At 41.0% G+C, this 26387-nt stretch overlaps 1 protein-coding gene across 1 annotated transcript; it reads left to right on the top strand.

The window, feature by feature from the left end:
• The first annotated feature begins 933 nt into the window (after positions 1-933).
• On the top strand, positions 934-16813 carry DNAJB11 (DnaJ heat shock protein family (Hsp40) member B11). The gene is made up of 10 exons (XM_082392987.1): positions 934-1378; positions 4066-4222; positions 8012-8109; positions 9972-10104; positions 12265-12407; positions 13234-13316; positions 13986-14043; positions 15172-15283; positions 15737-15896; positions 16355-16813. The coding sequence occupies exons 1-10, from the start codon at positions 1311-1313 to the stop codon at positions 16417-16419; spliced, it is 1077 nt and encodes a 358-aa protein (XP_082249113.1). The 5' UTR covers positions 934-1310; the 3' UTR covers positions 16420-16813.
• Positions 16814-26387: the final 9574 nt, after the last annotated feature.

The raw sequence follows: 26387 nt of genomic DNA, 5'->3' as shown, positions 1-26387 counted from the left end.
ATATGATCTGACATGTTTGTAAAAAAATCATGGCAGGGGGAAGGGACGGGGTGAAAAAAAGATACTAAGATATTACGAGTGGAGGCAGGGAGACCAGTTAGGAAGCCCTTGCCAGGTGGGAGATGATGTGACTTAGCCCGGAGAGGTAGTGGAGATGTAGAATAGTGGACAGATTCAAGATACGGTTTAAAGGTAAAGATTTGGATAGGGGATACAGGAGAGAATCAAGGAAGACACCTAAAGTTTTGTAGTGAAAAACTAGGTGGTTCAATTACTGAAATGAGCAAAAACTGGGGGGGGGGGGGGGGAGGATCCGCTCTCTTCTTAACTGTAATATTTGTTATTCTTTGCGTGCCTACTATGTGCCAGACGCTGTGCTAGACGGTTTACAGATTTTCTCCTACTAAAATTTCACAACACTACCAGTAAATGCTTTGCCTCAGGTTTGTAGATAAAGCAGCTTAGTCTCAGACTGGGAGCGGTGAGGGAGCATGTTCTCACCGCTAGGAAGTGGTGGAAGCTGAATCCGAACCTAAGTCTGCTTCCAGGGCCACTCCTCATCAGGCCTCTTCTTTGCTAAACCGAGACAATTTTCTCCTGGGTTTGTTAGAAGATAAAATATGATCTAAGCTGTGCATCAGCCGTACCGTTGGCGTGGAGTCATTGTCCCCGCCCGTTTCGCCCGCGTCCTTCCTCCCCGGCGTACAGAACCTAGCTCTATATGAATGAAATTCCGAGACTCGTAACCAAGATAAAACCTCCCTCCCGCAATTGGTCAGTGCTGGAGGAGGAGCCCCGTGATTGGTGGAGAGTCCAAGGAGGCGGGCGGAGGGAAACTTTGTGTACCGCGATGCCGGCTCTTGGAACCCTTTCCCCACCACCAATCTTTACGTAATTTCCTGTGACTCGCAGGTGCCGGGGCTGAGCGGATTCCTGCGGCGGCACGATTCTCTGACGTTTCCCCTTCTAATTGGCCGGGAGCTGCGGCTGTAGTTCCGAAGCCTAACTGGCCGGCCTCACCGCCTCGGAGGTGAAGTGTACTGCGCTGATTGGCTGTGAGGCGCCGGCCGCGTGTGATGTCCCGAGCAGCGATTGGCTCTGGCCCGCTGGGTGCTTTTCTTGCCGGGACTCGGGACTCCCGGGAAGTGGACTGGTAGAGGAGGGGGCGAGCTAGCTGTCGCTCCTGACTAAGTCGGAGACTCCGGCGTGAGGCGGCGTCTCAGGGCCGGGTGGGCTGGCGAGCCGACGCGGCGGCGGCGGCGGCGGAGGCTGTGAAGAGTGCGGGGGTCAGGGGCCCGCACAGAGAGACCATGGTCCCGCAGAACCTGGGCACGTTCTGCCTGTTGCTGCTGTACCTCATCGGGGCCGTGATCGCCGGGTAAGGAACTGGCATCCGCGGGCACGGGGCCCTTAAGTCAGTCTTGGCTGGGGAGGAGGCTTGAGGGAGGAGGGGGCATTCAGACTGGGGGAGTGGAGAGGGGCGTTGCTGTGGTGAGGCGGTGGAGCGGAGGAATGGGTAGCGTGGGCCAGGCTTGTGGGGTGGAGAGGAGAGCAGTGGGTGACACGGGTGAGAGGGGCTTAGACCCAGAAGCCCTAGAGCTAGATTTGCCTAGAGAAGTGAGGGTTGGATGCAGTGCCAAAAGCAACGTGGGGTGAGGGGGCTGCTGAGCTGCAGAAGAGGACGATGCAATGTTGAGCCTGCAACAAGCCATTGGGCTGACATTAAAGTGGGTGGGTTATGATGCCAGGCCAAGTGAGAAAGTGGGGAGGACAGGTTAGGGAAGCCATGCTGGGACTGAAGGAAGTTGGATTGAGGGAGCAAGGCAGACCCTTGGGAGAGCCCTTGTACTTCTCAGCTTCTTGAGATACTGAGCCTGAGTTGTCATCATGCCTCACTGTCTCTCCATGGAGCATTCTTAGGAAGCTGAATGGTATTATGAGCGGGGGAAAAAACATTTCCACTACTACACCAATAGGTAGTAGACTGGGATTCTAGCCCACCCACCCCCACCCACCCCACTTACGAATTATGTGACCTTGAAGGAACATTTCAATTCTCATCTGTGATATGAGGATGATAATGTGCCACCTGTTTGAAGGAAGTAGGACTACCTGAACTCTTGAGATTCTCTGGCCTTTAATAAGAGCCACTATCGTATAGGCCTGCTGACCACAGGGTATGATATGCCAGGCTCATATTTTAGAATGTGGGGAATAGTAAATTCTTAGCTTTTGACAAATTTATAGGTTGCTCTGAATGGAGAAAGCACTACCTAGCAGAGTTTTAAACTTTAAGTACTTGTTATTCTCTTAAAAGTTTTTTCCCTGTGCATATATGCCTCAACTTTGTTGGGTTTTTTTTTCTTGTGAAACATATTAAATTTCTAAAATAAAAATTAACTTCTCCTAGGTAATGCTCTATTGGGTTTTTTAACATGTTTTTGTTAGTACTTTTTGCACTTAAAGCAATGGGTACCTTAAGTTGTTTAAAAAAAATGTCAGGATAAATACTGTTAGTACTGTAGCTATAAACTTCAGTTTTTCATAAAGGATCCTCTTGGGAACCGTCATGTTGATGCTGAGTTATGCCAGCCATCTTTTCCCTGTATTTTTCTCAGCTGTTACTTAACCATTTTTATATTAAGTATGTCCTAAGCCTCATTTTTTATATAGCTAGCTCTTTTGTCATTAACATTAGTGAACCTTTTGATTTATTTAGTTCTTGTCTCAAGAGATGTCAAGTTATTGCAGATTTTTGGGGTGTGGAGATAAAGCACCTAAATAATACTCATGGAACCCCTTGTCAGTGATAATTTTTTAAATTTATACATAAAATGATTAAATGATTTTCCTGAAGTGTGACTAAGAGCTTATGAAATACATTTTTTAAAAAAGTTCTGTCATATATTACGTGGATCTTGATACCCCAATGCATTTTTCCCCGCTGCATTTTAAAATTACCATCATTACTACATCATCTCCCTGTGAAAAACTTTCCCGTCCCTTTGATTGAAAGAATGCATTTTCAGAATAATTTCTGCTGGCTAAAGTGACTCTGGCAAAAGGAATAGACTTTTGTGAGCATGCTTACTTATTCATTTCATTCAACGAATATTTATTGGTGTCTTCTATGGGCTGGCTATGGTCCCTGCCCTGAAAGTTTGTGAGTCTTATTCTGTCTTCCCATTGGCCCTTCCTGCAAAGATTCCCTTTACAATTAATTTGATACCAACATAGTTCCTTGCAAGGAGGTCAGTGGATCTCCACTTTATCTCCTATCTCATGCCATGTACATATATGCAGCTGCTGAGACTTATAGGCGCCTGCATATGGGTTCCAGCAGCTATCTCTAATTAAGACTTGACCTAGACAAACTAGTATAACTACTAGTAATGACTGCAAAATTGAAATTTTCTCTCTCAGCAAAAAACTTCACAACTCATACATTCAAATGGGTGTTACTCTCTCTTCAAGCTTCTTATTTGGACTTTGACTTAACCTGTGTTAACCTCTGAAGTTAACCTCAGTCACTTCATCTTTAACATTCCAAGAGTGCTACTGTTAGAACATTTCTGTGACATAATCTTTTTGAGTAAAGAACATCTCTGACATAATCTTTTTGAACAAAGAAATTCATCCTTTGAGATTATTTGACCTTTGGAAGCAGTCAAAAGTCATTTGAAGTCAGTAATAGGGGAGAAAAAAGAGAGTCAATTTGATTATACAGTTCTTGGTTGAAAATGATGTGTGACCATAAAATAAGAAAATGATATTCTTGACTAAAGGTAGTTCTAAGAGAAGAATGCCAGAGATATTTTGAATAATTCTAGTATTGTTCAAAAAGTACATAGCCTCTCATTGTGATTACTTCAATATGAGACTCATTACAAATTCTGGTGTGTTCTCTTTTTAGTCATTCTTTTTCGTGTGTCACGTGGGTACCCTTCATTTTCCTACCTCTTTGCTCAGACACAAACCTAAATGTAAAGGAAAAAAATTTCACTTTTAAAAATGTAATGTATGAACTCTTTAATGAAGTATCTTCTCCCTCTCCCCCACCCTCAGGCGAGATTTCTATAAGATCTTAGGGGTGCCTCGCAGTGCCTCTATAAAGGATATTAAAAAGGCCTACAGGAAACTAGCCCTGCAGCTTCATCCTGACCGGAATCCTGATGATCCTCGAGCGCAGGAGAAATTCCAGGATCTGGGTGCTGCTTATGAGGTGAGTCAGGAAAAAGGATAAAGTACGAATAAAACCTACAGATACACAAAAAACCATATAATGCTGAGTAACGCTCCCATTTGTCAGGTCACTTTTTAAAAAAAATTGACAATAGGTAAACGTAGCACTTGATGCTATATTATACATTAATGTTACTAGGTGCTACTTCCTGCCCTTTTCATATCAGTATTTGTCTTATTAAGGAGAGTAACGCTGAAAAAGATGAATGAAAGAAAATAGGATCGGTAGGTTAATAAGTAGGTTGATGATCAATCAGTCCGTTTTGGAGTTGGAGCCAGAAACAGAAATAAAATCTAAATGAGGATTGCAAATCCACATGTGCCCATGTGGACCAGGCAGATAACATGCAGGGCAGGTATAAGATAAAACAGGAGAGTGGATATTCTACCTCCATGTTAGGAATCAGTAGGGATTGAAGAGGACTGTGACAAGCTGAAGACTTCTTGCCCCATTTCAAGGGAACAGCTGTTATTCAACACCAGCCAGTTTTTGCCATATACAGATGCAAACACTGTGTTTGCACACAGTGTGGCCAGATCATTTAATTTTTCAAGAGGAGTGGAAATCCTGATTTTTTGGTAAATTCTCCTGGTTGTAAAATGTTGGTAACTAATTCAATTTAAAATTTTCTTTTACGTGCAGATCAAAGAAAACACAGCTATAGTTTGAATTTGCAACCTGTAATCTAGAGGTCAAAATACTTTCATGTGTATCATCTCATTTAATCTTCATTAGGACACCATGAGATATAGTAGAGCTGGGCATATTCTTATTTTTTCTCAGCTGTTACTTAACCTTTTATTTTATTTTTTTCATTTTTAACAACACAGAGGAACATTTACTGAATGCTTAATAATCTTTTTACTATTTGAAAAACCATTATACACAGAACCTTTCAACACTGTGGTGAAAAAATTTTACAAATAAGTTACTGATAATCTTTCATATGTGTTAATTTAGGAGTTAGCTGTTTTGTGTGTGTTGCAATTCACCTTTCCCCTAGAAATACAATAAGAGACCTGTGGTTATACTTTTTCTTTTCAGCTTTATTGAGATATAATTGACAAATAAAATTGTAAGATATTTAAAGTATATATTGTGATTACTTGGTACACATATACATTGTGAAAGGATTTCGCCCATCTAGTTAATCTATCACCTCATATATTTATTGTTTTGGTGAGACCATTTAAACTCTGCTTTCTTAGCAAATTTCAGTTATACAATACAGTGTTATCAATTCTAGTCACCATTTATTCACATTTTCTAAAAGGGCACAGAAAAAATAATTTGACTCCAAAAGTCAGAGAGCTACAACTTCTGAATTCAAGTTAAATCCCTGTATAGTGAGAAGACTGAAAACAAATCTGAAAAATATTTTAGTGGAAAAAACCCAGAAGGAAGGGATCCCAAGGCCTCCTAGGTTAAAGAAGTGAATGGACCAAAATAGTGACTTATACCCAGGTGAAACCTAGAACTAATGGGGTTTCCCTTTCTTCTCTCAACACCTGTAGGACCGAAATTCCTAACCTCGGGCCCACAAATAAACTTGAGAGGGTTGGTGGACCCTCCTAAATTACTGTATGTAACATTTTCTTTCTTGTTGATAATATGGATTCCATATTTCGCGCTGTGTTTCCCATGAGTATTCCCCTTGCTTGCTAGGAACCCAATAATCAAAAATATTTTCTGGGGAAACTGTTGCTAAGAATTTACCATGCTCTTTAAAGACTCTACCATGTTCTTTAGCTATGACCTAGGGAAGGCTATACATAGATCATTCATGGCATTGCAGTTTAACTCTTAAGAACCTTTCTGGTCACTAGTTCAAATTTTCTTTTTTCTTTGTATCATTCACTTGATTGCCTGCCTTTGGTCCTTAGATAAATTAGTGTTCACAAATCAGAATCCCAGTAAAGTTGAAGAGTCTTTTGTGAATACAAATCTGTCTTCTCTACTGAGCTGGGATTACTACTAGCATTTTAATTAGTTGAGACTCTGGTTGGTTGGCCAATCAACTAAGAAACTCCTTTTTTTCTTTTAATAATAAAAGTTTCCAAGACTATGGAATAAAGTTGCATTCCTTAGACAGAAGAAAAGTGAGGAGTAAGTGAATGGTAATAGGTAATTTTAAGGGTAATTTGTGGGTAGTTATTACAGAAGCCTCCTATGTCCAAAAAGAAGCTGACTTAAAAAAATAGTCTTTGTTTTGGGGTTTTGAAATGGTGTTTCTTATGGACCCAAATGTGGGGTTCATTTCTTTGCCAAGACAGGGACAGAGAAGTAGACTTGAAAGTGAAAATATTGGAAATCCAGATCACATAATAATGAGTTTTGTTTTGTTCTGTTTTTTAAAGTTAACTCTGCCCATTTCTACTTCCCCAAAGTGGCTATTTTTTTAGTATATTTACCAAACTATTTTTTTCTCACCTGGTCTATCACAGTGGCTTTAGTTGAGTACTCTGGTCACTTCTAGACTAACCCATTTGTCTCTGCTTTTAAGAATGCTCACTCTCTTGTACACTGAATTTCTTTTTATCCTTCTAAATGTATCTTAAATGTTAGTAGATTTTTGCTGTGGCACCTTACACATCATTCAGGCCCTGAGCCAAAAGTGTGTCCTATTTACATATGCCAATCAGATCTTCCCTTTCTTTTGCTGAGTCAACAAGCCCCATCTACTTCCAACCTCACTTTTCCTGAGCCAACACAAGTATGGGTTTGAAATAACTTTCTCCTTCAGTCTGCTATCTAAATAGACATTTAAGAATATCAAATAACATAAAGTTATTCAATTTTCAAAGTTATATGTGTGCATATATTTCAGAATGCTCTAAGTAAATGGGAAGCTTTTATTTGGAGGGCAAATTTTGAAGAACATTGAAGCTTATTTTGTTTTACAGTCTTTAGTTCTATATATGGAATGGTCCCAATGAGAAAGCATATACCTATGACTGAGTATGTAGTTTTCTAAAACCATTAAAACTTCAGAAAGTCTTTTCAAGTTGTGAAATTGAGCTTGAGCATCCTTCATAGAGCAGTGTCCCTTTTCACTCTTTGCAGTTCAAACTCAGGAGGTTATGAGCTGTATGTGGCAGACAGCATTCTTCCACAGATGGATTTCTACATGTATCAAAAGAATGAAAAGGAAATATGAAAATATTGCAGTGTAGAGCTTTCTGGAGACCTGTCCTTGGATTCCCTTGACTTGCCAGTCTCTTAATGTGTGTGTGGTGGTGGGGTGCAGGGGTTATGGTATAGACATGTAGGGCTGAGCAAACTTGACGGCTGTCGTAATTTACTGCTTCTGTGACTAATGACAATCTGTCATAGTCAAGTCCTAGTTTATAGTTTAGAGAGAGAATATAGCATAGTGGTTAACAGCCTAAACACTGGAGTCAAACTGCATGGGAAGTAAACCTGAGGAATTCATCTCACCTCTTTCCTGTTACTGCCCTCACATTCATAGCCATGTCGCTATTCTCCAGCATGATATTTATGTGGCTAGGTGAGTTTTGATAAATTTAAATTAAAAACATGAATTGAGCATTGTGGAAAGTTACAAAATGAACACTGATCAAAGAATTTAGTCTGATAAAGAAAATAACTTTATAAACATGCCTTAATACCATACATAATGAAAACTGAATTCCACTAAAATTTTACAAACAGTATCAGAGTTTAAAAAAACAAAAACATAAATGTGAATTCACCTTACCTGAATATTACCAACTCATAATCTTTTCTTCCACTGGCTTTTGACCCCAGGTTCTGTCAGATAGTGAGAAACGGAAACAATATGATACTTACGGTGAAGAAGGATTAAAAGATGGTCATCAGAGCTCCCATGGAGACATTTTTTCACAGTAAGTAATTTATCTATCTGCAGGGTATTAGTGTCTGAGAATGGATCACTTAGTGATTATTAAAGAATTATCCTTGCTCCCTTGTTCGGAAACTTTCGATGAAGAGTACAACTCAACTGATCCTTGACCAAGAGGTCATTCATCATCCTTTCTGTGGGAATATACTCCTCTATTTTCACAAAGCTCCAGAAAAGACAGGCAGCACTAAAAGGGATGTCCATCTAGCCAACCATATCAATTAAATCAACCCTGACTGTGTTGGGGGGGGATATATGTTGGAAACCAGTTCATTTTATCTCCTTGCTGTCTTAGAATCTGCAAACCACTTAATGAGCAAAGTGATTCTTGTAAGCGGAGAGAGAAATTCCTACTCTCATCCCCAAAGCTGACTCTTCATCCTATCCACAAGAGAGGGATGAGTATGATAATCAGCATTGTTGGAAGGAGTTGGGTTAGAGGCTCTTCATCCCTTGCTGGGCCCAGCTTTCTGGGAGTGCTGAGTGGCTGGAATAATAAACATCTTTCCTTCCCGCTCTTTGAGCCCCTCTTTGTTGAGCATTTGAATTTTCATATGTCCTGATGATGCATAAATAGGAGATCTTGATCTGGGGTTTCAAGTCAAGTTACAAATAAAAAGATGTTTGAATATGCATTTTTATGGGGAGAGGATGCATTGCTTTCTTCAGATTCTCTTCGGATTCTTCAGATTCTCAAAGAGAATTTTCTTCAGATTCTCAGATTTCTTCAGATTTGTGAACCGTTCCCCAAAAGAAGTAAGAATCACTGTTGCTACAACAGCTTCCCTCATTTAGTGTTTGGGGGTGACAGTAGATTTTCAGGACTTACGATGATGTGTGAGTAATATTATTAGGAAATCTTTCTCTTCCCCAGGATTGATTTGGCTGCTTTAGCCTACCAGAGGAGTGTCCTGTTTGAACCCCTTAGCAGTTAGAAGTGATACCCAGGGATGTCAGAAAGAAAAAAGGCTCTGCCCTTGCTCCTTCCCCACCAAAATCCTCCCTCTCTGCTTTTATTTAAGATTCAGGGAATCCATTCACCAAGATTGGGTTTTGTTTTTGTTTTTTGGAGGGGTTGGGGTTGTTGTATGTTTGTCATCACTATGCTAACATCTGAGGCTTCTTAATAACCAAAACTTAACATCAAGAATAGAACTCCTATACAACTAAAGTTCACTGTTTATAGTAATCTCAAAGTGATGCTTCTGTTACTTAACACAAATTAATTTTGGTCTTATGAGACCAGAACTTCCTTTTCTGTAAGATCCAGAGTTTTACTAAGGCTGATGCTTTTTTAGTTTAATTATGTATCCAAGATTTTTGTACAAAGCAGTAGCTTGTTTCACCAAAGTTAGTTTCTAAAAAAGCGTGTAAAGGTGAACACTACAAATGTCCAAAAGTACTATTAGGTTCGGCAATACATAGATTTATATATACTATACCCTTTCTCAATATCTCCATTATATCCTGATATTTGTCAGTATTATTATTATTTTAATTATTTATAATTATATAAATATATAATTTATAATTAATTATTTATAATTATTATATTATTATTTGTCAGAGAGATTATTTTTTCTTTGATTAAGAATTCATTGGCCTACTGTATACACTGTACTGTGTGTCTGGACAGTATTAAAAAGTAAATTTTTTTGTGGTAGGGGCAATATAGTTGACATTATATAAATTAAAAATTGTGTATGATGTATGACTCCAGTGTATTAAAATGTCTGTCAGTTTTGCTCACTGGTGGGACACAATATTTTATCAATGTGAAGAAAACTGAAATTGTAAGAGGTGAACTCTGATTTCTTTTCCTGATGATTTTACACTTACCAACAGTTTCTTTGGAGATTTTGGTTTCATGTTTGGAGGAACCCCTCGTCAGCAAGACAGAAATATTCCAAGAGGAAGTGATATTATTGTAGATCTAGAAGTCACTTTGGAAGAAGTATATGCAGGAAATTTTGTAGAAGTAAGTCCAAACTATACAGCTATTCATATTGACTCCCAGAATGTGTTCTTATGACTAAAAACAAGAGGTTTCTGCGTACCTTCTCTGTCTTTTAGGGGGTGGGGAGGTGTATAGAATTGAATTAATCATAATCCTTGGTTCATGATATGCTGTTATTATTTCATGAACTCATCACTCAGCCCAAGAACTAAAAAAAACAATACCAGGACTTATATCTACCTACATGCTACTTCTCTATTCCATTCCCTTGCCTCCTTTCCCAGGTAACTGTCTAATATCCTGAGTTTTGTCTTTATTGTTCCCTTACCACTCGTGTTTGTTTGTTTTATTACATATATAGGAATACCTGAATAATATATTATTTACTTTCACTGTTTTTGCTTTGTAAAAATGATATCATACTATACGTTATCTTCTGAGACTGGCCTTTTTTACTCACTCTTAATATTGTCAGGATTCATCCATGTTGTTGCTTATAGCTATAATTCTGCTGAATAGAAATTCATTGTGACCACGTTGCGTCAATAGGCATGTAGGTTACCTCCAGTTTTTTTTTTTTTTTTTAATAGTAATCTTTTACTTATTTATTTATTTTTATATTTATTTTTGACTGTGTTGGGTCTTCGTTTCTGTGCGGGGGCTTTCTCTAGTTGCGGCAAGCGGGGGCCACTCTTCATCGCGGTGCGCGGGCCTCTTCACTATCGCGGCCTCGCTTGTTGCGCGGAGCACAGGCTCCAGGCGCGCAGGCTCAGTAGTTGTGGCTCACGGGCCCAGTTGCTCCGCGGCATGTGGGATCTTCCCAGACCAGGGCTCGAACCCGTGTCCCCTGCATTAGCAGGCAGATTCTCAACCACTGCGCCACCAGGGAAGCCCTTACCTCCAGTTTTTTTCAATTCCAAGCTGTGCCTTTAGGAAGTCTTGTACATATATCCAGGTAAAAAGATTAATTTCCCATGTTCCCTTGCAGACCTGTTGTCTGTCATCATTGCTAATACATAATGTACATCACTCTTTGCAGTTAGCATGCTCCTAAACAAATTCCTTTTTAATCTAATTATTGTAAAGGATGTATATGACCTTGCTATTTAAATACCCCCATGGTAAGTTCTTTTTAAGAAAAAAAGTACCTTGAGAGAGCACAGTGGTTAAAAGCACAGAGTTTGGAGCTAGACTGCCTGGTTTAGAATCCTGGCTCTACCATACATTGGTGATGTGACCTTGGTCATATTACTGAGCCTTTCTGTGCTTTCATTCTTTCCTCTGTAAAATGGAGATAATAGCAGCATCTACCTCATAAAGCTGCTGTGAGGATTAAATGAATTCATAAATATATGTGATTAGGGCCTTGCTTGGCACATACTAAGTGCTATAAAGTGTTGGCTGTAATTATTGTTATTGTTATTTATTCCATTGACCTGGGCTTTCATATGTTCGTAGGCTTCGAGGGATTTTTCTCCAAGCATTCATGTCATCTCACTGCATGAGCATGTGCCCTGTGATTAGTAGGTGTTTGACTAATTAAACAGGCAAAATCAAGAGTACATTTCTTCATATATTTTAGTTTCCAGTGATTTAGAGGGATCAGAATGTTTGATTGCAATCAGCTACAAGGAGATGATCGTTGTGTCTTTTCTTATGGGTTAGAGTATCTGAATCGAGACAGCACTGGAAAACACTGCCAGATTGAGTTGCCTGAAACAAAGAAGTGTTTTCATGAGGTTAATCATGGCTAATCCTGGGGTGGGAGCCACATGCCAGCTTTTGAAGGCTGTGGTGGTTCTTCAGGGCTTATGCTTTACACAGCTCAGATTTCTCAAGAGATAGTAATTCTGTGGACTACTTTAACTCAGTAGTATTTCGTCATGACTTAGAAAAGTTGATCCCATACATACTCTCTTTCAGTTCTCTTCTTTGTTACCCTCCTCTCTCTTCTCCAGCTTTAGAATTTGAGTCAGTTAAAGATCCATTTGCTCCGCTCCTATGTGGGAGCTGACTTGTAACTCCTCCAAGACTTCTCTCAGCTGTGGGTCTCCCTGAGGGATGGCTTGGGAGAGAAGGGGAAGTGCTAAGCCCGGCAGGTGCGCAGAGCCCCGATCTGGTGAGGAAACCAAAGGCTGTGGGACACAAGGGAGAAGCTGATCCTGTGTGTGTACTTGCTAGGTGGTTAGAAACAAACCCGTGGCAAGGCAGGCCCCTGGCAAACGGAAGTGCAACTGCAGGCAGGAGATGCGGACTACCCAGCTGGGCCCCGGGCGCTTCCAGATGACCCAGGAGGTGGTCTGCGACGAGTGCCCGAATGTCAAGTGAGTGCAAGCACCTTCTTTGCTCTGCTAAGGGACACTTTAATTATCTCATTTGTCTAATAAAATGCCAATGGTCCATTACTACACTTTTTTCCCTCCCTCTCCCCGATCTTTCTCTCTCTCCCTCATGTTCTACCAGAGGATAGAGCAAAGAAATGTACAGTTTAATTTTTTCTGAAAGTATCTATTCAGAATATCTCCTTTTATGTTTATGAACTAATAAGCAGTGCCCTTTATTTCTGAATATACTTAACAAAAATGTTGATATTTTTCCGTTTTCCTACTTGGAATGTTTCCTTTTTCCTACTTGGAATATTTAGAGCAATCTTATGTGTACAGCTAACATTTCAGATTAGAGAAGTACTATTTGCTGATTATCTTATAAATACAACTATTTAGTTGAACCTTCAATTGTATATATTAAAACTAGCTCAGTTATTTGTGGGATCAGTGAAAAAAATCAAATAGGATAAACTCTCCTGTTAGATTTTCTGGTAAACATGATGCTGTTCTCACATCATGCTGTGCGCATTTATGTAAGTGCGAGTAGTTTTCTCTGTTACTGATCATTCACTTCAAGGCAATCAGTCTCCTGCAGGCTTTTTTGGAGTCAGCAGTTGCATGGTTATGTGTAGCTTTGCCCTGGCGGTTGGCAGGTGGAAGGTGTAAATGGATATCAGGTGGTTTTGTCATTTAGGGATACAGGATAGTCTTCCAAGAAAAAGGTCTGATTGAGTAGATAAAACTGTATTATCTGTATCTGGGGTTTGGTTTATATATATATATATATATTTTTTTTTTTTCTTTTAAATGCTCTTTGTCTCAGACTAGTGAATGAAGAACGAACACTGGAGGTCGAAATTGAACCTGGGGTGAGAGATGGCATGGAGTACCCCTTTATTGGAGAAGGTGAAATATTGATATTGATGTTTTATTATTGTAACTTTCCACTCTCTGCCTGCTCATGAACACCTCCCACCCCCACCTCGCCCCATACCTCGTGGCCACTTAGTAAATGCATATATCATTTCCAACACACTTCAGTTTTAGGACACAGAAAGCCTTTTTATGACCATCCTTAAGCATCCTGGTTGGTCCACTTAAGCAGTAGTATTACTGTTTATCCTTTGACTGTCATGGCCAAAAGTTACTGTCAAGTAGCCTAAGTTAGGTCAAAGTTTAAATGTTCAGAACTTAATGGATTAATTTTAACTCAGCAATGAAAGAAGATATGTAACTCTAGTTGGCATTAATAAGATGCTCTCAGACCTCACTTTGGGGTTAAATTTAAATCTCTAGAAGAAAAATAGCTTTAAAACATCAGATTCAGGAGACCAGTGAATCATTCTTTGTTTAAGAAATAGGTCAAGTTATTTATTGCTGTGTCTGAGGCCCAGGTGATCCTCACTAATAATCTGAGACTTGATATAACCAGGTAGACACGCTGCTCTCACAGATAGGCTTGACAGTCAAAGCCTAAGGTAGTGGCTTTAGAAAATTCTCTCAACTGCTAAATAGATTTGCAGCGTTCGACTTGCATGGCTTACAGTGTGCTGTAATCTCTTCTCTTCTGACAAGGTGAGCCTCACGTGGATGGAGAGCCAGGAGACTTACGGTTCCGAATCAAAGTTGTCAAGTAAGTAATCTCAGTTTAGAGGCCTTCTCTTTAGCCCTTGCTTTTCAGAGGAGTCAGGTTAGAGAAATATGGGTCGCCACCAGGGCACTTCCAGACTTTTTCCTCTGTTTCATGCCCTTAATACCCTAAATGTGTAACTCTACAGCCATACTGAAAATTTGGGGTTGGAGCCTAGGATTGAGTCCATTTATTTATTTACTCAGGACTTCCAAGTCCAAAAGATGTTGGGAGGAAAGCATCGATATTATGAGTAAGGAGCTGTGAAAGAGAGGCAGACAAGGAGACCAGAGATTTTAACTGAGGAAATACGGCCCCATCCAAGAATGGGAGACTTTTCCATAGAAAGGAGCTTCTGTGACATAATCTGCAGCTGGTGGGCAGCTTCTCTGGTTGGCTTCTCTTCAACATGCAGTTCTACTTACATAAGAATTGTACCTGGGACTCAGGCTTTCTTGTTTATCACTCGTCTCTTGTTACCACTTTGGAAACCAGTGATACCTCTGCTTCTAAGGATTCATTGAAACGAGGTTCCCACCCAAATATGGAGAAATGGGCCCCCAGCGCCAAGGACTCTTTTCCCTCATAGGACTCTTTAATCTCGGTGATCTTTCCCCAACGTTCCTCACCTACCTTGTCTTTCACATCACTTCCCAGAGAAACTAGCACATGTGCTGTTCCCTGAATAAACCTGGTACCTTCTCAAGTCCTTATCTTTGCCAGAATTCCCTCTTGCCCTATCCCCACCCTCCCCTGCGCCCACCTTATTTGCAGCTTCAGAGCTGATCGGGCCTTACAAGCCCAGCTCTAGAAGTCCCCCAGGACCCGTCCCTGATGCCCTTCTCCCCAAGTCCCACAGCCAGAAGTTGTCCTTCTCTCTTTTCCATAATCTAGTTGCTTGTATTTTAATTACATGCTTTGACTTCTGCTGATTGTAAGCTCCTTAAGATTAGGATTTAATAAATCTTAGGCTACTTTACAGTCTTGATTAATGCTACACACGAAGGAGTGTCTAATAAATGCCTATTTCTTGAAAGAGTGGCATTCATCCTTTTCCATGATTTTTCTAAAAACTTTTTGAACTCTTCCCAAAGAAAGACTTTGGAAGTTAATGATCTTGCTCTGTTCTAGGCACCCAATATTTGAAAGGCGAGGAGATGACTTATACACAAACGTGACAGTCTCCCTCGTGGAGTCTCTGGTGGGCTTCGATATGGATATTGCTCACTTGGATGGTCACAAGGTAAGCAAACCAGTTCTCCCGCTTCCTGTCCTTTTAAAGCCCTCACATGGCTGCTGTTGAGGTTACTTCAGCCACTTCAGCCATTTGGAGCCACGGGGACTAAGTGCTCAGGCTTTGTTGTGTCATGTTTCCTCACTCTGCTGCTGAACGTGTAGCAGTAACAACGCCACGGACCCCTCAGCTACTCGGAGGTGGTTGCACAGCCTTTGGCGGCCTCGTCTTTACAGTCTCTGTTGGCAAAAGCCTTACTTTTTTACGTGTTTCGTTTTTCTTTTTCTTTTCGAAAACCATCTCTTCCTTTGGCTCGCACTGTCCTAATGATGTTTCCCCTGCCCCTTCATCCTGCTGCTCTGAGCCGTGACATGAGCTCTGGGCACCAGTACTCACTGGAAGCTGTGTGTTGTGCTTCGAGAGTACCAGTCCTGCTCCAGTCCATCCCCTTTTGCTTTCCAGGTACATATTTCCCGAGATAAGATCACCAGACCGGGAGCCAAGCTATGGAAGAAAGGGGAAGGGCTCCCCAACTTTGACAACAACAACATCAAGGGCTCTTTGATAATCACTTTCGATGTGGATTTTCCAAAAGAACAGTTATCAGAGGAAGCAAGAGAAGGTGAGGGTATAATGTTTACTGTTCAAGGAAAGATGAGGTCTGCATTAGAAGGATTAGAGGCTTAGGGGTGAAGTCTGCAATGACTGATTGAGAAGAGGGCCCTGTCAGTGAGTCCTAAGTAAAAAGGAAAAGGTGAGAGAGGTCAAAACTGGAAAGAGGACAAAGAAGAAGGAATGGAAGACACCCAAAGAGCTTTCTGTCCATCTCGATTGCCTCTTATCGGATTTTGTGGGATGTATGTGTGGTATGTGTGCCTGAGACACAAAGACAAGGGGTCACCTTGGACGTGCGTGTATGGGTATCCACATGCGATAAAGTTAGACATTGGTAGTTACTTGTTTAATTCAGATCCATGGTTGTCATGAGGCCTTTTGTGAGCCTCCCCGTGAAACATGCTCTTCAAACTCTGGGGAGGTCACTTTTTTGTTAATGGAGTCGTTTGTTCATTCTTTCCTCAGGTATCAAACAGCTGCTGAAACAGGGATCAGTGCAGAAGGTATACAATGGACTGCAAGGATATTAAGAGTGAATAAAATTGGACTTTGTTTTAAAATAAGTGAATCAGCGATATTTATTATCTGCAGGGGGGTTCTTTTTGTGTGTTTTTGTTTTCATTTTCAATATGCAAGTTTGGTTTAATTTTTTTTTCTTCTAATGATCGTCATGAAATGAATAAGAGGGCTTAAGAATTTGTCCATTCGTGTTGAGAAAAGAATGACCAGCAAAAGGTTTAATAATACCTCTCCCTTTGGGGATTTATGTCTGGTGCTGCCGCCTGAGTTTCAAGAATTAAAGCTGCAAGAGGACTCCAGGAGCAAAAGACACAATATAAAGGGTTGGAGTTAATTGTTAGCTATTTCATTTGAAATGCCAACTGGAGAAGTCTGTTTTTAAATACAATTTTGTTGTTAATTTTTTCTTGACTCCTGTTTCTTGTTGGTGTAGTTACCCTGTTGTCTCTTCCATCTCCATTTTGGTCATTTTTCCTTGATCAGCCTCGTTTCCCTCCTTGGGGCCTGTGAGCTAGTTGGGTTTTCCTCCCATCAAGCAAGATGAATGCACAAACCTGTGGAAGAGTGATGAAGATCCAGTCCCCATACCCAATTAAACACACATGGCACTTTCTAGAAAGGAGCCTGAAGAATATTAGAGATTGGAGTAGATGAAACAAGGTCACACAACCACCTAATTGTCCTTGAGAAAGTATATTCCCTCTCATTTAATTTGGGAATAATCAAATCTGACATGGAAACTTTAGAAAGCACTTTTCATGTATCCAATCTCAGTTGACCTCATGTTTGAAAAGTCTTCGGCTTGTGTTAGGAACTAGGATTATTGTTGGCCCTAGAAAATGAATTTGAAGTAGTAGAGTTGCAAATTACATTTGCTTCTCCCAGTGGCACCTAATTCAGGTGGTATGTGACTTCAATATATTTGACTTTGTAACCTTCCCTTTTCTACATTATATAGTCAAATTACACTCTTTTTGTTACTTTAGCTAGTGAATGTTTCAGTGTTGTTGAACAACTGCTGTTTCAGAGTGTGTGTGGAGCTGCCTTCTAGCCATCAGTACGGTTCCAGCAACATTCCCACCTTTGGCTATACAGCAGCCAATGCTGCTATTGCCTTTTCATTTATTTTGCCCTGTTTTATAAAAATCAGGGGAAAGGGGGTGGGGAGGAAATTTCATCCATTTAGAACAGTTAAGAACAAGCACACTGGGACTTCCCTGGTGACACAGTGGTTAAGAATCCTCCTGCCAATGCAGGGTACATGGGTTCGAGCCCTGGTCTGGGAAGATCCCACATGCCATGGAGCAACTAAGCCCTTGGGCCACAACTACTGAGCCTGTGCTCTAGAGCACATGAGCCACAACTACTGAGCCCGTGTGCCACAACTACTGAAGCCCGCACGCCTAGAGCCCATGCTCTGCAACAAGAGAAGCCACCGCAACGAGAAGCCCGCGCATCACAACGAAGAGTAGCCCCCGCTTGCCGCAACTAGAGAAAAGCCCGTGCGCAGCAACGAAGACCAAATGTAGCCAAAAATAAATTAAAAAAAAAAAAAAAGAACAAGCACACCTTTCAACCTCAATCAGACACTATTTTTTTTAAATTTATTTATTTGTTTTTATTTTTGGCTGTGTTGGGTCTTCGTTGCTGTGTGTGGGCTCTTTCTCTAGTTGTGGCGAGCGGGGGCTACTCTTTGTTGCGGTGCGTGGGCTTCTCATAGTGGTGGCTTCTCTTGTTGTGGAGCACAGGCTCTAGGCACGCGGGCTTCAGTAGTTGTGGCACACAGGCTCAGTAGTTGTGGCACGTGGGCTCAGTAGTTGTGGCTCACAGGCTCAGTAGTTGTGGCACGTGGGCTCAGTAGTTGTGGCTCACAGGCTCAGTAGTTGTGGCACACGGGCTTAGTTGCTCCATGGCATGTGGGATCTTCCTGGACCAGGGCTTGAACCCGTGTCACCTGCGTTGGCAGGCGGATTCTTAACCACTGCACCACCAGGGAAGCTCCCAGACACTATTTGGACTTGAGTGATCCAACTGTGTGTTCACTTGTGAAGAAAAAGAACAAAATTCAGGGGCTTATTTGAAATGCTGAAAATCTATCTTAGAAAACAAATGCAGCATATAAATACATATGTGTGTTCCATGAACTTTTGTACATTTAATATTCATTATGTACTGAGTTGCTGTAGTTAAAAATTTCTTAGGAATAATTATCAACTTTTCTCTTCTATATCTTAGCCCAGGAGAGCTCTTGATCATTTTTTGCACTTGCTGATTTTTTCCAAGATTTTTGCAAGAGTCGGTCACATACCAAACTAGAGTTATTATTCTTAGCTAGAAAGACCCCAGATATAATGCTTTTGCTACAAATAAGAATGTTCACAGGGCTTTGTCACTACTGTTTATCCATGGTCCAGATGGCCATGAATGAATGAGTTAAAAAAGAATATTCTTTTACCATTGACTCTTTGTGAGCTTCAGTTTACTAAGTGCTTTCTCTGAAGCACATTATTGTGGTGGCCCCCAAGCTGTAAGCTTATTCAGCTTTCTGCTTTGCGGAGAACTGCTTGTCTCTTTCTTGGTATGCACTCCTGACGCTGCGGTATTGAGCGTAAAAAAGGAAAATGGCTTGCGGCCAGTTTCGTTCCAGGTGCCTGCTCTGGATCTAAGAGCCCCTGGTTGTTCCCCAGAAGAAGGACGTGCTGCCCTGAGGGGGAAGTCTGTATCTCCAAAGAATGGCCCATAAGGCATGCTGACGCATAGATAGTGATGCATAGATAGTGATGCATAGATAATGGCGCATAGATAATGGCGCATAGATAGTGGCGACAGAATTATGTGGAAATACAAGGTTTGCTGATTTGTTGTCTGGTATTCGTTCCGTACTAAACCTATATATACATTCATGCTCTTTGAATAAACTAGCCTTGCAACCATCAGTTGTCTTGGCCCTTCTGACCCCATACTGGTGCTTTTCAGTTCCTTACCCCTCACCGCCAGGAACTTCTAGCTTTCTGCAGCCGGTCTGCGGCACATTATAATGTGGAAAGACTTGTATCAAAGTTCCATAGATTTTCTTGTAATAAAGCATAGTAACAGGGTGGTGTGGTGGAGATGACAGGAGGATCGTAAAACCAGGCTTTAAAGCCCAAGCTTTTTGCACTAAGGTACAACTGCCTTCCCAGAAGTTAATGCTGCCCAAAAATGGAGTGGTGGTCCCCGAGGCAGCAAGCTCCCTACCAGAAATGGGCTTGAGAGCTTGTTGTGGTCAATATATGTTCCCTTCAAGCCAAAGATTTCTATGTGTTACAGAGTTTTCAAGTGAAGAACTGAAAACTTGCTCTCTTACTCATTGAGTAACAAGTATTTATTGAGTCCTTACTATGTGCCAGTTTCTGTTCAAGTGCTTTATATGGATGAGGTTGTTTGTATGGAAGAGGGAGTGTTGTCCTCAATCTGCAGATGAGGAAATGAGTTACATCTCACAGCTTACTAGTGTGGGTCTGGCATTTGAAGCCAAGCAGTCTGCTTCAGCGAATGTGCTCTCAACTACCATGAATTCATGATTTCTACTTAGAGAAAGTAAATGGTGTGGAAGAAGTATTCTAGGCAGTTATGGTGAGAGAACAAATAATAGTGTCTTCACCCCTGCAAGGAAAAATGTCACTCCAATGAGATATGTAATGAAGCAGAAAGGGTGGTTGGCCTGGGATGGGATTCAGTTCTGTGACACTGGGCAAGCAAGTTAACCTCCCTGAACCTCAGTTTTCTCACCTGCAAAATGGAAATAATGAAGGTGATATATTTTAATTTGAGCTTTTGTGATTTCTAACATACTTTGGCTACACATTTATTTATGTTTAATTTCTGGTCCTCAGCTGCATTCACTATTGGTTATGTTGCCAGATTCCTGAATCCTAGATGGGTGTTAGTGCTCAGAAATCACTGTTTTTGGAAAAGGGAACAAGATATGGAAACAAAACCAATTGGAAAAGTTGCATTGGTTGTTCTTAGAAATGGAAGGAAGATTTTACTCTATTCCTTGACAAAAGATAAGCTGCAATTAGCTCCAGTAAAAACATCTACCTTGAACAAAGAGACATATCCAAGGACTCCAGGAGATAAGCAGAGAGGAAAAAATGGTTTGATGTGTGTTCACTTTTTAAAAATTCTACACTTTTAGTCACTGACATGGTACCAGTACTCATGATCAAGGGTTGACTACAGGTCACAGGCAGTGGGTACTGGTACAGCTTCCACAGTGATTTATATGTCAAAGAGCCCAGACCCTTTCTCTTTCCACTAAATGAAATCAGCACTTATGAGTGGTACAACTTTAGGTATGGTACCTCTATTGATGCAGCGAGCCTGAGAATGACATGAGTAGAGGGCAGTGCGGTCATAGAGCTGAGTGTCAATGAGAACCCTCTAAAGCTGCTCTGACCAATATGGGAGCCATATGTGGCTTAGCACTTGAAATGTGGCTGGTACAAATTGAGAGGTGCCATAAGTATAAAGTACACACTAGATTTTGAATACAGTACAAAATAAAGAATGTAAAGTAACTCAATTTTATATATTGATTACGTGTTGAAATGATAGTATTCTGGGTATATTTGGTGAAATATATTATTAGAATGATAAATAAAATACATTATAAAATTCACCTGAGGTGGTTTTGGTTTTTTACTTTTTAAAATGTGGATACTAGAAAATTTTAAATTACATGTGTAGCTCATATTATCATTTTATTGATAGCGCTGCTGCCAGGTTACTTCTCAACACGAGAGAAGTTGACTAGTACTTTGGGATGAAGGACCTCCTTTTCCTCCCTATTCAATTACCTCTCATTCAATTCAATCCAATGGTCCAGACTGTCAAGATGTTTTGGGATCCCCACTCAATCATCCAATATTCTGTCTGTGCCTCTCCGCTTGATGTTATCTGTCCGCTGTATTGGCTGAGACATCAAGATTTTTATCCAAACAGTGAAGAAAAGTGCTGACCAAAGAACTGAAGGACAACTCTTGGATTTTGCCACTGAAAGCCTCTCTCCGGGTTGTCATTCATCAAAACACTGGCATATAGTCATATCAACCTCCATGAAAATAACTAATTTTGCATGTAGCCATATTTCTTATCATGTCCACAAGGATATGCTGAGAGGCCTTGTTGAAATCCATTTATACAACAGCCTATTAGGAAATGAGGTGTATCTGACATAACTTCTTAGCAAGTCCACATTGGGTCCTAGAGATCAGCACGTTCTCATCTATGTGCTTACAAATGATGCCTAAGTTGACTGTCATCTTCTTAGTTTTTGGAAAAAGCACCCATCTCCAGTCTTTCAGCTTCTTACTCCTCCACAGTGTCTCAAAGTCACAGCCGTGTTTAACAACCTCCTCTATATTCCTCTCAGTACTCTGGGATTTTTGTCTAGTCCAGAAGACATGATTTCCTTTGAAGTGTTAATAAGTGTTTCTTGTAATCAGCTCTTCCCTCTTGGTCTTCCATTTCCTCTTACTGGTGTTCATTCTACCCTTTATATTTCAAACGTCATTCTTTCTGACAGAATATAGATGCAAAATTGGAGGTTTTTTATACCATAATTATTTTTTTAAAGGCTTTAATATTTATTGAGTTTTTCCAATGTATTAAACTTAGCTTTTGTAACAGAGATAATTCTCTTTTTTTAATCTTTTTTTTTAACGTCTTTATTGGAGTATAATTGCTTTACAATGTTGTGTTAGTTTCTGCTCTATAACAAAGTGAATCAACTATACGTATACATATATCCCCATATCTCCTCCCTCTTGCGTCTCCCTCCCACCCTCCCTATCCCACCCTTCTAGGTGGTCACAAAGCACGGAGCTGATCTCCCTGTGCTATGCGGCTGCTTCCCACTAGCTATCTGTTTTACATTTGGTAGTGTATATATGTCAATGCTACTCTCTCACTTCGTCCCAGCTTACCCTTCCCCCTTCCCATGTCCTCAAGTCCATTCTCTATGTCTGTGTCTTTATTCCTGTCCTGCCCCTAGGTTCTTCAGAACCTGTTTTTTTTTTTTTAGATTCCATATATATGTGTTAGCATACGGTATTTGTCTTTTTCTTTCTGACTTACTTCACTCTGTATACCATAGTTATTTAAATGTATATACTCTAGAATCAAACTCCTTAGAATCAAATTCCAGTTCTACCACTTACAAGTTGTGCCTCAATTTCTCCATCTGCTAAATGGTAATAATAATAGTACCCCTTTCACAGGGTCATTGAATAATTGGACAGTCACAACTGGAATTGCTGGCTTGGGGACATATAGGCAAAAAGGAGCAAGTTAGTATCTCTGTTTTGCTTACCTAAGGTTTGTAAAGTTTTTTTTTTTTTCTAGCTCCTCCCCTCTGCAATGCATAATGTTTGTACTACAGTACTAAAGTAGTGCTGTGCTAGCTTTAAAATCAGCCCTGAGACTCCAGAGTTTTTTTTTTTTAAGTCATTTTCTGGTTATTACCACTAAGAAGCTATAAGTCTTCAAATTGTAAGAGTTAAATGTCTCTGTGTTTGGAGGTTTGCTAAAGGAATTTTGACACTGGTGGGAGCAGGGAACTTCCCCTAAATTCTGCTCAGCAGCTGCTAGAAAAGGGAAACCAGGTGAGCAGCCTTACGATGCCCTAAGAGTGATGTCCCAGTTACTACTGCCATGTATCAAATTACCCCAAAACTTAGTGGCTTAAAACAGCAACAGCAACATTTATTTTTCTTGCAAATCTGCAGTATGGTCTGGGCTTGATGAAGACAGTTCCTTTGTGCTATGTGGTGTCCACTGGGACAGCTCAAAACCTGGGGACTGGAATCTTTTGAAGGCTCTCTACTCACATGTCTGGCAGTTGATCCTGGGAGGACTCAAGCAGCTGGAGACTGGAACCATGAGGCTCCTTGAGAATCTCTATCCCCATGTGGTCTCTGTAGCATGGCAGCTTTAGCATAGCTGGACTTCCTACATGTTGACTCAGGGCTCCCAAAATATGTGTTCCAAAAGACTGAAGAAAGGAAAAGCTTTATTTCTTTTTATGACCTAGCCTCGTAAGTCGTGCAGCGTCCCTTCCATCACATTCTATTCATGGAGGCAGCCACAAACACTCACCCATATTCCAGGGGAGAGGAAGTAAGACCCAAACTTTTGATGAAAGAATCTTCAAGGTTTTGAAAGAACATGTAGACCTGCAAATATTGCTATGGCCCTTTTTGGAAAATACAATTTGCCCCAGGTGATCACATGAGGTGAACATAAGAGCAGCAGCCGTGACCAAGAGACAATGTCAGAACAGCACGAAAGAGGTCAGGGAAACTCAAGAAGAATGAAGGGACTATCTGCAAATCCGTGAGCACCACCCTGCCCCCCTGCCATCCAGGAAGGGAAGGATTCTGGGAGCAGGAGTTTTGGAGATGGGACCTGAGCCAAAGGTCACACCATTCTGGTCAAGGGGTTTATTCCCCTCCCTGCTGGGGGAGCCTGGAAAATGTGGATTACACATCAGTGACCTTCCATGAGAACATGAGGGATGCTGATCAAAGCCATGGACACTCAAAACCAAGAGGGTTGTCAAGAGTTGTCAAGATCCGGTTCCTGACTACAGTTGCTGAAACCTCTCAGAACCCAGTTCTGGGAAAAGAGGACTGCTAATTGTTTTTTAAACCAAAGAGCACAAGAAAAGTCTCTTAAAGTCAGTTGCATCTTCTAGTATTCCTCAGGACTCGACATAATATGATCACTGAATTCATTTCCCCCAGCTGCCAGGCACTGTGCAAGGTGCTGAGGATATGTAAGGTGCTCAGATATGATTCTTAGCATTGGGGGCCTCACATTCTAGTGCAGGGGGCTCCACCACTTACCCCTCTCCAAATAATTCACGCTCAATGCAGGACACTTGGGAAACCACACACACAAAGATGTGACATTTGAATATACTGAACCTGAAAATCTAGGGAAGAACTCAAAACCCAGCTAATCCAAGAATGTATGTGCATGCAGAGAATTTGATCAAGGAAGGAGATGCAAACTAAAAACTGTCACAAAATACCACACTATGAGTTGCTTTGTTTTGTTTTATAATTTCTTTGATGGACTTTGAAGCACAGACCTTAGGGTGTATCTGAAGTTTCCAGCCCAGACCTTATCAGTGTGGCTCACTTTCAAGGGGAACTGGTTGAGCTGAGAAGTATCCATGGCTACTAGCCATGGGCATGTTGTCCCTGGAATTTTGGTGATAGTGTATGAATCCCAAAATGATCCTGGAATTTCAGATTATCTGGTCAAACTATGGGCAATTCTTGGGTCCACTTAGTGCACTTATTTTATCTTTTATTTAACTCTTGCTGTAGAAACTGAGAGCCCCATCAGTGATATAGATGTAGGTTAAAGAAGGATATCCTGACTGATATCTTCCACAATTTCCCAGAAAGCAGTCTGTGAAATTGCAGTGTTATCAGTTTGCTCAAGTGTGATCATGATTAGCTCCAGGTCTACAGTTCTGAATCCAAGTGCTGACTCTGCAGTGAGACTGTCTGGATTCAAATCCCAGATCTGCTGATTATCAGCAATGTGACCTCAGAGAAATATCTTAACGTCTCTGAGCCTCAGTCCCCTTACTTACCTCATACTCTGAAGACTATACAACATGATGTATTTTAAGAGTACTTAGCAAAGTACTGGTGTGTAGCAAACACTCTTTAAATATTAGTTATTGCTATGGACTGAATGTTTGTGGCCCTTAATTCTGCACCCACCCACCCCCCACCAAATTCATAGGTTGAAGCCCTAGTGTGATGGTATTCAGAAGTAGAGTCTTTAGGAGATAATAAGGTCATGAGGGTGGAACCCTCATAAATGGGATTAGTGCCTTATAAAGATAGATGTGAGAGAGATGATCTCTCCACCATGTGAGGATACAACAAGAAGACAGCCGTCTGCAAACCAGGAAGCCTGCCCTCACCAGACACTGAATCTGCCAGCAGCTGAATCGTGGACTTCTCAGCCTCTAGAACTGTGAAAATAAATGTCTGTTATTTAAGACAGACAATTTATAGTAATTTGTTATAGCAGCCTGAACTAAGACAGTTATTATTACTATTATGCAATAAATGTGATTAAACTGTTTTTGAAGAAATTTGCATTTCTGGTAAAACATTGCATTTTTTAAATCTTAGGTTACCTTTCCCCAATGTCAAACAGTGTAAAACATTCATTGACCTGCTCATGTGTGGATTTCTGACCCTGTGGTACTCCCCACTCTGAAAAAAATCAGAAATGTTCCTGCTGAAGAATTTCTGCAGAGAGCTGATGGAAAATGACGCTACATTCTCAGTCGGCTCCAGGTCCAGAAATACAGGAACTGCTAGGAGGAGGGACGCATACTATAAAAAATTAATAAAAGAAACCTCAAATAGAGTTGGGAGACCAGAATGGGGGAGCTCTCAGGCTCTGGGAGGATAGCAGAGCCCAACAGAAAAAAGACTCCTCTTTCCTAGCAAGGGCTCAGCCAATAGAAAACCACGGGCTTTTTGTTTACTACACCCCTCCCAACTTCCTTTTCCTCTCTATAAAAGAGTTCTCCTTCCCTTGCTGTTTGGGGACTAGCCTGTAGCTCACCGTGGTTGCGGACACTGAAATGCAATTCTTTGTTGGTCCCGAATAAACCCATCTTTGCTGGAGAAATATCTAACAGTCTATTTGTTTCAGGTCAACATTTTGGTGGCCCGAACAGGGACCAGAGAAGACTCCCGATGGTTCCGGGGCTGCTGAGCAAATAGGTGTGGTATCCACAATTGAGCCTAGAGTGGCTTACTGCTTTTCTCATGGACCCTAGAGTTTGAAGGTACGTATTTCTCCTGGATCCAAGCTCACACCCCCTTGTGTTTGAAACTCTCCTTTATTCAGGATCTATTGAAAGCTTTCATCTTTCTGGTTAAAGCCTTATTCTCTA

This window comes from Balaenoptera borealis, assembly GCF_965194805.1.
Source record: "Balaenoptera borealis genome assembly, chromosome: 5".
In the NCBI taxonomy this organism is placed as follows: domain Eukaryota; kingdom Metazoa; phylum Chordata; class Mammalia; order Artiodactyla; family Balaenopteridae; genus Balaenoptera; species Balaenoptera borealis.
The sequence above is the reverse complement of the archived record's forward strand: the minus strand, read 5'-3'. Positions and strand labels throughout refer to the sequence as shown.

Excerpts from the sequence above, each read along its gene's own strand:
- DNAJB11 (XM_082392987.1), top strand. The coding sequence starts at position 1,311 with ATGGTCCCGCAGAACCTGGGCACGTTCTGCCTGTTGCTGCTGTACCTC. Across the intron at positions 4,223-8,011 it reads ATCTGGGTGCTGCTTATGAG|GTTCTGTCAGATAGTGAGAA; the intron begins GTGAGTCAGGAA and ends TTTTGACCCCAG. Across the intron at positions 10,105-12,264 it reads ATGCAGGAAATTTTGTAGAA|GTGGTTAGAAACAAACCCGT; the intron begins GTAAGTCCAAAC and ends TGTACTTGCTAG.